The 14,292-nt window shown below is 41.1% G+C and overlaps 1 protein-coding gene across 1 annotated transcript in view; it reads right to left on the bottom strand.

The window, feature by feature from the left end:
* Positions 1–1,873, bottom strand: part of LOC126262957 (uricase) — a 106,726-nt gene extending 104,853 nt beyond the window's left edge. The window contains exon 1 of the mRNA XM_049959905.1: positions 1,791–1,873. Coding sequence (XP_049815862.1) covers positions 1,791–1,867 — 77 coding nt within the window. The 5' untranslated portion in view covers positions 1,868–1,873. The remainder of the gene's footprint in view (positions 1–1,790) is intronic.
* Between the last annotated feature and the right edge of the window lie 12,419 nt (positions 1,874–14,292).

Here is a 14,292-nt window from a genome sequence, read left to right as displayed (position 1 = left end):
TATTTGTTTATATGTTCAGATGTGCTAACAAAACTAACGGGGTTCCACTTAAAAAAAACGTAGGTTTGTGTTAAAAAACATACTTCCGTGCATTTTTGTATGGTTTATATTAAACAATTACACTAGCCCCTCTCCTCACGTTCGGTCTGTGGAATCGGTTCGTCAGTATTTGATGTGGTTTACGAAATATATCCAGCGGTAACGTTAGGTGACTCACCCTGTATATTATAGTAGTAGAGAGCGAAAATGTATGCACGTGAATATAGCGTTCTACAAAAAAATTTCAAAAAGAAATTTGTAACAACAGATGAGGATTTCTTTAAAGGTTCGTAACCGTCACGCATTACTGATCGTATAAAAATTTTGAGAATTAAAGACGAAAGCACTTCTGTGGAGATCTCTATGTTCGTACCTCTAATTTTGTAAAGCCTTTCAGGTGTATCAACACGCTGACGTTAAATATTTTGTGGACGTGAGCCAAGATACCACAGAGCGCGCTTTATGTAATACACGCATCACACCAGCGACGAGTCTATTTCTTGGAAACTCCTATGATTTCCAAGATACTATCATTTAGCCTTAATTTGCTGTCCTTGCAATTACCAAAGCAAATTAGCACCAAAAATTTCCTGAGTGTCCAAATATGTACTAGGTCCTTCCAAGCTTCAAAATTCACACTGGGACACTACTGTGCAGAAAACTACTTCAAAATTCCACTTCTAGCACCGATTCGCAGTCTATAAAACAGATGGGTAACAGTGGGTATCTTACTTCTGATCCATCTGACATATGTATTCATATTTTTATGTTCAGATAACTCTGTTTTCTGCAGAATATTTCCCATATTCTTGAACGAATTCCAGTTACAAACTAACTACAAACTTGTGTGTCATCAGTAAAACAATTCTCGTTATTAAAACCCGGCCGGCCGTTGTGGCCGAGCGCTTCTAGGCGCTTCAGTCTGGAACCGCGCGACCGCCACGGTCGAAGGTTCGAATCCTGCCTCGGGCATGGATGAGTGTGATGTCCTAAGGTTAGTTACGTTTAAGTTGTTCTAAGTTCTAGGAGACTGATGACCTCAGATGTTAAGTCCCATAGTGCTCAGAGCCATTCGAACCATTAAAACCTGGCTATAAGTTTTCAGAACGAGATTCGTATGTAAGATTTTGGGAGCCGGTGGCTCCTCCAGTATTGTTTCCTACCAAATTTTAATTGTAGCCCTTGCGTTTCCACTACTCTGTTTTTTAAGGTGTTACAGCAGAAGTCGGAATATGCGGATAGTAACACCGTTAGTAATGCAAAGCGAACTGAAGCGCGAAAGCAAAGAGCAATTTAGTCTGTGCGCAATGCACGCATCATCGCGTCATTATGGTTACGTCACTGCAACGACAGCTGGAAGGCGTTTCACCTAGCACCTTCATTGTATTGATCACCAATATATCAGCTAGCGACGGAGCGTGTTTTCAGGTTCTTTCGAAAACCTGTCTTCTCAGGAGCTATTGTGATTTGCAACTTTCGATCTCATTTACTATATTCAGAAACAAGTATAGCACAATTTAGAATTCCCGATACAGTATTGCACACACCATTCCTTCCGTCACAGTTAAGGCAGCTATAAAATAGTTAGCTAAATTTCTGACGTTCGTAACATCGAAGTACATTTAAAACTCGCGGCGGAAAGAGCCAGTGTCCCACGTCACATCACATGTTAACTGCGAAATTTACCTGAGAATGGAACACAAGTCTGGAGCTATTCATCAGTGTTATCTGTGCAGCACTTGCCAACGTACCTGGATTGCATTTTGGTGCAGAGTCGTCGCGCGGCGCTCAAGCTTACTGGACTACAGAAACTGTTGTCGCCCGCCATGGTCCCGCCTTTATATGAGCGTCACAATAGACGTCACCGGGAGTTGGCGCAACATACACAGAGAGCTGCGGCCCCCTACGGAGTTAGCCCTGGCCCTTGACCTATAATCGTGTGCTCTTCCTTATCGATACAGATCCGCGCTTGACAACCCGTCACTATGGGCTCCGACCGACAACAAGGTTATGAGTAAGCCAGCGCAATAAGCAGCTTTTATCTTTCTTTAACCCTTTGACTCCCACCGGTACGTATGTGTGGCACGATAGGTTATCAGAGAACCAACTGAGGTTTTAGGACACTGGACTCGCATCCGGGAGGACGACGGTTCAATCGCGCGTCCGGCCATCCTGATTTTGGTTTTCCGTGATTTCCCTAAATCGCTCCAGGTAAATGCCGAGATGGTTCCTTAGAAAGGGCACGGCCGACTTCCTTCCCCGTCCTTCCTTAATCCGATGAGACCGATGACCTCGCTGTTTGGTCTCTTCCCCCAAACAATCCAACTGAGGTTGTTCCATGTATCTGTGTCCGACTGGTAAAGGTAGGCCCACTAATGGTTATCAGAACTCTTATAATTACAGATTGCACCTGTAGGTCGTGCTCTCCTTACGTTTCATTGTAAATCCTCGTGTTCGTATTGTCACATCGAATAAGTTCCCACCTGCAGATAGGCAACCCCGTTACTGGATTCGGAATGCGGGCTGCCTTCGCACCTTCCTGGACACATCGTGTCAGCAACTTGCACCCACGTACTGACGCTTGCCGCATCATAAATGAAGCCCATGTTGAGCACCTGATGTGTGCCTGTTTCCAGTATGTCTTGCAGTTTTTTTGCAGTCGTCTTCTGAAACCTGGAGGTACTTATGAATAGTCATGCATGTCCTATCACCCCCCCCCCCTCACCACCAATCCCCTTGGAAACAGAAACGGAGGGAAACTTTCTTTTTATATTGTTATTTCTACCTAAGACATTAATTAAAGAAACAACATATGAATGTTTTTGAAATGAAATTGTTTATAAAAGGGTTAAAGATGTTCGATTTCCCACTGGGAGGCGCCTAGCAGCGGGCGAAATTCGCTGTTTTATTAAAATGAAACCAGGCAAGGAGCTAAGAAAACCATTCGACTAAAAAGGACAAAATTTTTAAATCATTACTCTTAAAACGTCTTATAACGGCTTTATCAGAAGATTAGAAGGCAGTCTGCCTCGATAGCTGAGTGGTCAGCGCGACGGAATGCCATGCAAAGGAGCCCGGGTTCGATTCCCGGCTCGGTCGGAGATTTTCTCCGCTCAGGATCTGGGAGTTGTGTTGTCATCATCATCATCATCTCATCCCCATCGACACGCACGTCGCCAAAGTGGCGTCAATTAAGAAGAGTTGCACTAGGCGACCGGTCTGCCCGACGGGAGGCTCCAGCTATACGACATTTCATCAGAAGACAACCCACCTCCGTACATCTGCAGTGGCGCTCTACACGGAGGTACGCCGGTTCTAATCAGGGTCGTGGATGCAATATTCACAGCAAGTATTTGGATAGAAAGGGCAGGAGAGTTGGTAGCGCCAATGTACTGGATTAAATACTAAATCTCTCCAGTGTCTCATGAACTGAGGGCCTGTGACACTACTGATCTGTCCGTCGAATGGAGACGTTAAGTTCGTCGGTCCCCTTGATGCTATTCGAGAGGATTAGACTATCTGCCGGTACCGGGTTTTGCCCTCTCCCTTCTCTCATCATCATCATCATCATCATCATCATCATCATCATACACTCTAAATATATACGAACTACTCACCCCTCATATTTCAGCAATGAAAGGGGCCATTAGGAGCGGCGGAAGAAAACCCTCTCCGCCGAGGCGGCCGAACCCCCCCTCCCCCCCCCTTCGGGGACCTTTCGAGTCAATACTTCAGTATTTTATCAGAGAAAGCTCATGACTGAAAACCACTCGGTCCTGTCTACACACGGTGAAACAAAATCACGCACACGGACGCCACAGCGCAGTTCCTTGCAGATTAACAGCGCAAAAATGTCTAACAAAATTTCAACCTATACATATTTTCGATAAAAATGGATTTCAAAAAACGGCATATAAAGATGCAACATACCAGAAAACAGTTTATATAGTGCGATGTATGTTTGTTATATATTGATTACTGTCCTACTTTGAATGGTGATAGAAAGCTGTTTATACATTTTAACATGTGGGTTTTACATTTTGACTAACAATGTACTTTTAAGGTTGGCAATCGTTCGATGTAGAACGGAGAACTTCGAAAGAAGTCATCATTAACCCAAGTTTTCAATGCAACTGAGACGGAAAAATAGAAAAAAGGCTGGTGCTAAAGCTTTTACAAACGCAATGTTGGAATTTCTCAAAATCTTTACTGACAGGTTTCGAAGAACAAGGTACGGGCTCAACTTACAATACTATACTGATGAATGTATATACAGTAGACTCTAATTATCCAAAGTCGAAGTATCCATATCACAAATTATTCAGATCGCTTCGAGGAAAAAGAAATTTATACTGTATGACTAAAATTGTTAGTTTTCTTCGATAGTTAATACAGTATCCAGTACACTGTACGTTTATTTGTCGTTCTAGAATTAATCCGCAGCGCATATATTAAATGACAAAATCTTCCAGTGAACAATGAATAACGTATGTGTATTGTTTTAAGCACATTACGCTGCTTGTTGTGTTTGCGGTGCTCTTCATTAAATCCGGCCTACATCAGCCTGTATCGTGACCTTAACCTACACATTGATTTCTCCCTATATCTTCCGTCTTCGTATCTTGTTTTGATTTGTGCACGTGTTATGCTTCACTGGGTGATATATGTCTTCCAAAAGGAAACGGCTGTCTTATCATTGACAGACAAAATAACCTCAATTTTAACGTTTGTCTGTCTATGAGAATGCCGGCCGCGGTGGCCGTGCGGTTCTGGCGCTGCAGTCCGGAACCGCGGGGCTGCTACGGTCGCAGGTTCGAATCCTGCCTCGGGCATGGGTGTGTGTGATGTCCTTAGGTTAGTTAGGTTTAAGTAGTTCTAAGTTCTAGAGGACTTATGACCTAAGATGTTGAGTCCCATAGTGATCAGAGCCATTTGAACCATTTGAATTTGTCTATGAGAATGGAGATAGGAGTTCGTCGAAAAAAGCAATCAAAACAGCAGAAAACAAAGAGCTAGAAGAAACCGTATTCATGTGGTTTTTGTAGCAGCGAGCACTGGGGGACCCACTTTCAGAATCGACTGCTTACGAAAAATTAGATCTTTCAGGCGAGAATATCAGAAGTTTGTCTCATTTAAAGTGAGCAATGGTTGGATACAGAATTTCAAGGCAAGGCATGGTGTTCATGAGTTGGATTTAAGTGGTGGAAAACCATCAGCAGACAAAATAGCAGCCGAAAATTTTATTGAAAAATTCAGAATCTTATGACCCTGGATTTTTATACAACGCAAATGAGACAGGCCTTATTTGGAAGTCTTACCTACAACAACTTTAGCTTCTGAAAGGAAAACTAGGGCTCCTGACGATAACGTTAGTAAACACTGCGATAACGTACTGAAATGTGTTTAGTCTACGGGAAACTACGAAATACCCTTCTGTTGCTTGCAAAATTGAAAAACTCCAGGGTTTTAAAAATATGAAAAACTTCCCATCTTTTACAAGAATCAACCAAAGGTCTGGATGATTGCTACACTGTTTTGAGAGTGGAACGATTCAGTTATCATACTGGAAATAAAAGATATACCAAATGGCCATTGGGAAATAAGGCAGTTACGTGATGTTAATTCTGGACAATACACCCACCCACACCACAGAAAGCCCTCTTGATAGAGAAGATGAACGTTTCAGAGCACTATTGCCGCCCTCAAACATAACGGGTTTGCTCCGACCAAATTATCAATCGGTTATCGAAACCATGAATCGCATTGCAGAAGACAACTGTTGAGGAAGTTTCTGATAGAAGATGGACATAAAGAGTGAGTGTGACCACATACAGCTGTTCACCGTCAAACGGACATCTGACAGCACGGAAACGATTGAAAACGACAAAACAATTTACTCTGACGAATACTTTCTAGTACTGACTCTGAATATAAGTACAGTACAGTACAAAACCTAAACGACAATGTTTTTAGTCATTAAATTAATAATATCCTAATATCTATTTAAAAACAGCCATCATTTGCCTATTTTCATGATTTTTCTAACTATCCGGACATTTAACCATTCGGATCGGGTCATCCGGGTAGTTGGAGTTCTACTGTACAAGGGTGCAGCTTTCATTAGGCTTCATCAGGATAGTAGCTAGACAAGAAAATTCACCAAATTAACTCCCACTAGCCCTACTGCAAAAATTTCAGATTGTTGAACTGGGGAAACAAGAGAGAATTCGTTTCAGTGGAACATATCTGGACACCATTTTACTGAGAACGTTGTTAACTTTGTTTGTCTCTAGAACAGCTAAACTACAACAATAAATGAAACAATCAGCAAACATCGACGAACGCCTTAAAATTACAGAAGTTCTAAACAATTTATAGCGAACATATCGAAAATCCAAGAGCAAACATTACCAATGAAGTGACTAAATATGTCGAGTTTTTCTGTTTACAGTAGTTGAAGTCAGCTGGGTGGACAGTAAAAGAAAGAAATGGAAGAGTAAGTATGACATGGTTTTGATGCGCTACATACGGTTTTCAAAATAAATTTTCCGATACGTCTCAAAAGAAAAATTTACAATCAACGTGCATTAACAGTTTTGATTTGTGGCAGTAGGACATAGACTTTTAAGGCGTAAACGATCCCAATACCGAAGCCTGCTCAGTTAGCAATGGAGTGATACATGTAGGGAATTACCACGTGAGAAAATGAGAAAAACAAATGCTCCGCGAGACAGACTGAGATATACACTACTGGCCATTAAAATTGCTACACCAAGAAGAAACGCAGATAATAAACGGATATTCATTGGACAAATATATTATACTAGAACTGACATGTGATTACTTTTTCACGCAATTTGGGAGCTTAGATCCTGAGAAATCAGTACCGAGAACAACCACCTCTGGCCGTAATAACGGCCTTGATACGCCTGGGCATTGAGTCAAACAGAGCTTGGATGGCGTGTACAGGTACAGCTGCCCATGCAGCTTCAACACGATACCACAGTTCATCAAGAGTAGTGATTGGCGTATTGTGACGAGCCAGTTGCTCTGCCACCATTGACCGACCGTTTTCAATTGGTGAGAGATCTGGAGAATGTGCTGGTCAGGGCAGCAGTCGAAAAATTTCTGTATCCAGAACGGACTGTACAAGACTTGCATCATGCGGTCGTGAATTATTCTGCTGAAATGTAGGATTTAGTAGAGATCGAATAAAGGGTAGAGTCACGGGTCGTAACACATCTGAAATGTAACGTCCACTGTTTAAAGTGCCGTCAATGCGAACAAGATGTGACCGAGTTGTGTAACCAATGGCACCCCGTACCATCACGCCGGGTGGTACGCCAGTATGGCGATGTCGAATACACGCTTCCAATGTGCGTTCACCGCGATGTCGCCAAACACGGACGCGACTATCATGATGCTGTAAACAGAACCTGGATTCATCCGAAAAAATGACGTTTTGCTATTCGTCCACCCAGGTTCGTCGTTGAGTACACCATTGCAGGCGCTCCTTTCTGTGTTGCAGCGCCAAGGGTAACCGCATCCATGGTCTCCGAGCTGGTAGTCCATGCTGCTGCAAACGTAGTTGAACTGTTCGTGCAGATGGTTGTTGTCTTGTAAACGTCCCCGCCTGTTGACTCAGGGATCGAGACATGGCTGCACTATCCGTTACAGCCTTGCGAATAAGATGACTGTCATCTCGACTGGTAGTGATACGAGGCCGTTGGGATCCTGAACGGCATTCCGTATTACCCTCCTGAACCCACCGATTCCATATTCTGCTAACAGCCATTGGATCTCGACCAAGACGAGCAGCAATGTCGCTGTACGATTAACGGCAATCGCGGTAGGCTACAATACGACCTTTATCAAAGTCGGAAACTTGATGGTACGCATTTCTCCTCCTTATACGAGGCATCACAGCAACGTTTCACCAGGCAACGACGGTCAACTGCTGTTTGTGTATGCGAAATCGGTTGGAAACTTTCCTGATGTCAGCACGTTGTAGGTGTCGCCATCGGCGCCAACCTTGTGTGAATGCTCTGAAAAGCTAATCATTTGCATATCACAGCTTCTTCTTCCTCTCGGTTAATTTTTCCGTCTGTAGCACGTCATCTTCGAGGTGTAGCAATTTTAATGGCCAGTAGTGTAATTGTACGCTGGCTTACACCATGTTGGAAGGCCACTTGCCTGGAGCTTGTACTAGGATTCGTGCCAGTGTCCTGCAGAGCCCGGTCCTTCAGATCTGGTATACACACAGCTGGCCGCGTCCCTGCACGTTAGTCTGTCTGAAAGGACCCATGGTCACACAAACGCCCAAAATGTGCTTGAGTGTGGTGTAATGTGGTTAATGTCTGTGAGGGTTCTTGTTTTGGTATGTTCGTGCTGCCTCTCGACCGTTTCCATCTGCTTGGCTGTACACAGGCACCATCTCGGCTTGTTCTCGGCATGAATACCGGACCATTCTGCTGCTTGCTGTATGCGGCGTCAATCACAGAATGTGCATCACACAAGGAACACACGGCACGTGGTCAGAGGAACTTTCATTTGTCAGCGTTGCGACGATGCATTTCCCGACACATGTTGTAGGACCTTTTTTCCTCTATTTCCATTCACGAATACGTCCTTGCAGTTCGACGTTTTTATTAATGTTCGTCCTGTGTAGTTAGGTATAACTTAAGACTGTAATGCGTGGAAAAGTCTAGATCAGGCATTTATCGAGCAGCTCAGGTCCAGTGCCTGATGATAATGATGGTATTACTTAACAAATCAGTAACATTATAGAGTACTTTCTACCATTTTAAGCGATTTCTTGTATTCGTGTCATATGGTACGTAGTTGATAAATACGAGTATATTACTGCTGCATACGTTATTTATTTTCAATGTTACGTAGCTTAAGATAAGAATTTTCTCATAATAAATTTTGTAATTTCGTTGGTGTGGAATTAGACCTGATTTTTATCATTCTCTTCGGCCGTAACAAGTTTCTAAAGTATATATGGGTTTTGGACACTAAAAATATTGTTCCATAAGGTATTTAATTTGATCTACTTAAACAAATATACATTGTAAGAAATATATCTGTTTAGTTAAAAATAGTTATCCTAATATTCCATACTTCAAGCTTATATGAAAGAGAGCATAATATATCTTAGTTAGTTTTTCATTAGTGGTACCTTGGTTTATTTTTATGAACCGCATTATCAGTCAATATATTACTACCAGCGTGGTCGTGTGGGAATTACATCACAAATTACTGCCGAAATAAGTGACACATAATTTCTTGGTATCAGTGGATACACCGCTTCCCGTGAGATCACCGAAGTTAAGCGCTGTCGGGTGTGGTCGACGCTTGGATGGATGACCATCTAGGCCGCCATGCGCTGTTGCCATTTTTCGAGGTGCACTCAGCCTCGTGATGCCAATTGAGAAGCTACTCGACCGAACAGTAGCGGCTTCGGTCAAGAATACCATCTTACGACCGAGAGAGCGGTGTGCTGACCCCACGCCCCTCCTATCCGCATCCTCCACCGAGGATGACACGGCGGTCAGATGGTCCCGATAGGCCACTCGTGGCCTAAAGACGGAGAGGGCATATATATCATCATCAAGAATTTTAACTAAGAAATATATCCGGCACCGTTATTAATCATGTCTCTGTTGAGCATTGAGTTGTCTTTTGCATCATAGTCATTTGATTCTGATGTCATCACCTTACATTAATGTTTTAAATGGTAACGAATTTCACAATACATTCTCATACACAACACACAGGAGATGATTCAATTCAGATGCCCGGTAAACTCCATTCGTTTTATTTGCATTTATGACCTCCATTAATATTCTGTTTGTCGAATAAGATTTTAGTAGTGTTTGTCACTAGTCATTTACCCCACAACGCTTGAGTTTCCAATTAAAATACTGTGCGGTGAAGCGCCTCAAATTATGTCTTCCTCATTTTCCGAATTTACAATTAAGGAAATAAAGTGGTGCACTCCACCCCATTTGAAAATTGCCAAAATTGTTGAAACATAAACTTAAGATTTGCGTATATCTGCACAGTAAACTCGAAGAATCTTAACCATTCACGACGTATGTCGTCGTTTATGAAACATCAGTATTGTTGGCGAAGGTTTCAAGATTTGCAGAGTTTGGTAATTTTCTGCTGTTTCTGTGCGTAGCTGACTGTTCTTACACTTTTACCATCTTTCAGTATTTTCTCTTTTATAAAAATCTTCTCATAAATATCGAAGAATAATAATAGAAGTACGTGACAGTCTATACGAAATATAAGAGTTGATAAAACATTCCAAGAAAAATTATTCACCAAACAAATCCGTGCCTGTTCAAGAAGATATTCCTCAAAACAAGACACTAATGATCTTATAACGTGATTCACACTGCGTTAATTGCTTAGATGCCTAATACATTTAGATAGATGAAGAAAGTCCAGGACTGCATAAACTGATTAACTGAGTAGTTCTCCACAGATATTCAAATCTAAGAAATGTAAAGGAATATCGAATAAATTTTTAATCAACGTTAACATAATGATAAGGAGCAAGAAATAATGTCATATAAAGTGTATTAACTTTTCTATAGAGAGAAGACGAGAAGAACAAAAAACCACGACATTGTAACAAGTATCACCAAGACGACACAGACAAGTGGATCTGTAAAATAAAGTTCCGCATTTCACATTCACTGTTAAGTATTCATCTTCCTTGCAAAAAGGATAAACTCATTACCAGCCACAATCAGTTCTAGTCCAAGATGATTTTTCGTCTTACCTTTTATGACAAAAAAAAGGGCTTCCAGGTGCAAGAGTTTCAGTATAAGCTTGAGCTCTTCGCTGACCGAAATCTGAAACAGTTAAGCCTCGCTACTCACGTCCACGTGTTAGTCTTTATGCTACGAACTCTACAGTGCGGTTCCCAGAAGACACAATAAGAAACAAGAATGAAGTAACCCTTGGCAGACGAAAGACGACCAACTTTCTATTTTTACTGCTTCGTCAAGCAGATTATCTCAAAGTGCTTCTTATTGGACATCACTAATCCGTTGATAGACAAAACGTAAACAGATAATTTCGTTTAGACTACACATAAAATTTACTTTGTCACACTGCTGATACAGGAGGTTGCTTCTGTGATTATGTGACTTTTTAAGGGGGCGAGCGACTAGGAGCTGATGTATGTTGGATACAGCCCTCCGCCATCAACTTAACAATATAGCTCTGAAGGAACGTAATGCACGAAAGCATTACTAAGGTCCGCAATTTTTTTTAATATCCTTGTCCTCTTTTTCCAACGGCTATGATAGCTTTGATTCGCAGCTCTGTAAAAGTTTCGTGTATGCAGGAATTTCGAGTTGCACTACGGACGGTTTTCCAAGATAAAGAGTGAGATATGCGTATCTCGATGCCTGACCTTGCATAAATGTCGACAGCCGTGTTAAATTGGAGCGAACGCACGAAAGCATTAAGGACCGACTGGGTTACAACTGCGCGACTGAACTGGCCAACAGATAACGCCGAGTCCTTCTTTAAGGCTAGGTTCTCATTCAAATAAGCAAAAAATTGAGTTTGGAAATTTCTTTCGAGACAATGAAAAGACATACAAATGATCTGTTTGGGGATTATGATTGATTACACTTCGAACTTTATTTTAAATTTTCGATACAAAAACAAACAAAAAGTGCCCTTAATTATGGTTTGATCAAGGCCCTGTGAGTTTCAAGTACGCCGGCTGTGTACAGTGAAGCCCCTGAGAAGTTACGTGAAATCAAAATTTATGGGAGCTTATACCTAACAACAATTAAATAACCTTAAATTTAACGATGTGTTGCTGACTCGAACTTTGAGTTCGATTTTTGGAGGTTTGTTTCAGTCTGTGGCTTTACAAAAAGTAGTTACTATTAACAATCTCATATATTATAGGTATAAACTCCCAAGAAAAGTCTTTACTTTTCGGGCGTCAAAGATAGAAGTTAATAGGTATAACAGTTTTTATTTTATGCTGCACGCAATTTTGAAAAATCGTCTCTCTAGAAAAAGCTGTTTAAAGTTTAGGGAAAACTTTTGCATATATTAATGACAAAATCACAGGCAATACATTAGAATTCTAAATAATTTCGTAATTAATGATCTCCTCCTCAACCCAAACATTTAGATTCATTTTGTTAGTAGATCGGAATTTTGATTTCATGGCCACAATTTCTGTCACTGCTGCATTGACCAAAACGGTCCGTCTACATGGCCCCAAAAACAAGCCCCTCCCCTTATCAACCAGTGTCACATCTCAGGCGGTTTCTGGTAAAAGAATTTATGTCACACGTAGTTTGAGAAATATTCTCCTGTTGCCGTTGACAGTAGTACAGGAGGTTTGTAATGCGTCTCATTCCTGAGCAGTTGGGCCATCGTCTACCCATTAACGGCTATTGCGTTCATTGCGGGGAAGTCCGCTTTCCTCACGTAGCAGCGACAGAGCGTGCGCAGCAGTGGACCACGTAGGAATTACACGCAACAGTCGATTTCTCTCTTTTGTTAAACCAAGGGACAACTCAGGGAAACGGAAACATATACTCTGCTGCTCAGCCTCATTTTACACGTAGACTTAGTTCCTTATGTGTGCCATAGATCATACTCACGGTAAACGTTATAATGTGGAACGTCTCAAGGGAACAAACTTAGAACACGTATACGAGTATATCTCTAGAAAATGAAAAGAAATATTTATGTGGTTACATGCTAGCCATTTACAGGTTTTTCTGTAAAAATTGACAGTTACTTGTTAAAATACGTATTTGTTAAAAGACATCTTTCTGTACACAATGAGCTGCATGTAAAATACTTGCCACATCCATATCCAGGAATATAGCCCATAAGTGGTAGCTGTATACCCGAATACGGGTCTGGCAGGTAAATATTTACAACAAGATGTCTTTTTAACAAATCTTCAAATTGCAGCGCATCAAGCATTCAGGACTTTCACACGCATACAAGATTTTGTAGTAAATGGTTCTATTCAGGTATAGCTCTAAGGTATAGAAGGAGTTGTTAAGGCGAAAACACTTGTGCTATCTGTCATTTTGTGTACATGAGCAGATCGCCATATAGCTTTGTAGCTACGTATATTACCCCTTTCCGTGCCAAAGACAGATCCATAAAGCAGTAATTCTGATCACATTTCCTTCTACTGTTGTGAACTTCTCTGTTGGTCTAAGACCAAAATGAAATGTTGATAACAAATTTCACAAGAGAATAACTGTCCTGTGAGGCTATGGTTATATTCCCAGCTGCTTAAAGAGATACCTGCACGAAGTATGTGAGTGAACCCCACATATAATATTAATTACTTTCTTTTGTGTAATCAATACTTTCTGCCTAAATGAGAAGTTTCCTGTCATTATTATCCCATAAGTTATCAGTGAATGAAAGTGTGCAAAATATTTTAACTTTCTTACTGTATCCCTCAGGTTTCAATCATGTTTGGGGGAAAATTAGTCGAACCAAGACGTTTCAGCAGGTATCCTAAATGCTTTATTTCAATTAAGGCTTTCATCAACATTCACACCTAGGAAGTTAGAATTTTCTGCCCTGCTTATTATTTCTTGTTGGTATATTAGTTTGACAGGATGTGTATGAAATAAATGTATATAACTGCGACGGCGATGGTAATCTCGCTGTCTAGGGGATGGTAACTAAAAACAATTACTGTCGATTTAATTAATAAAAGTAATAAAATAGTTTCTGATGCATGCAGCGATCTACATTAAGTTCCCCAGCTACAAATTGTTAAAGGTCAGTTATATTCTCCTTTTTTGCAGGCACTGCATATGGGCTAGTGATTATACTGAATTACAAAGTTAAGCGAATTGAAAATTGTTCGAGCCCCCAATTTAATGGTTAGCAAACACACTCTGAACTTAAAATAACTGAAAAGCACAGCAATGTTTATCGCTCAGATTGTTCGAAGCCAAATAAACCCTAACACAATAAAATTCAAGTCCGGTAGACACTCGATGTAAGTATTTCAAATGGCAACCAGCTCTGAAATAAACAGTGTTTCCGTTAGCACACTAAGCTGAAGTTACGTTAAGTGTATATAACTCCAAGTCCGATCAACGTAACTCACGAAAAATACATGTTTCACTCAACTACTTGCCAAATAAATTAGAGTATCGATCACTGCCGATTTTTCTAACATCCCACTGAACTACCGCAGAATATTTTCAAGTATCGTGACCA

Source organism: Schistocerca nitens, chromosome 6 (genome assembly GCF_023898315.1).
Source record: "Schistocerca nitens isolate TAMUIC-IGC-003100 chromosome 6, iqSchNite1.1, whole genome shotgun sequence".
Lineage (NCBI taxonomy): Eukaryota > Metazoa > Arthropoda > Insecta > Orthoptera > Acrididae > Schistocerca > Schistocerca nitens.
The sequence above is the reverse complement of the archived record's forward strand: the minus strand, read 5'-3'. Positions and strand labels throughout refer to the sequence as shown.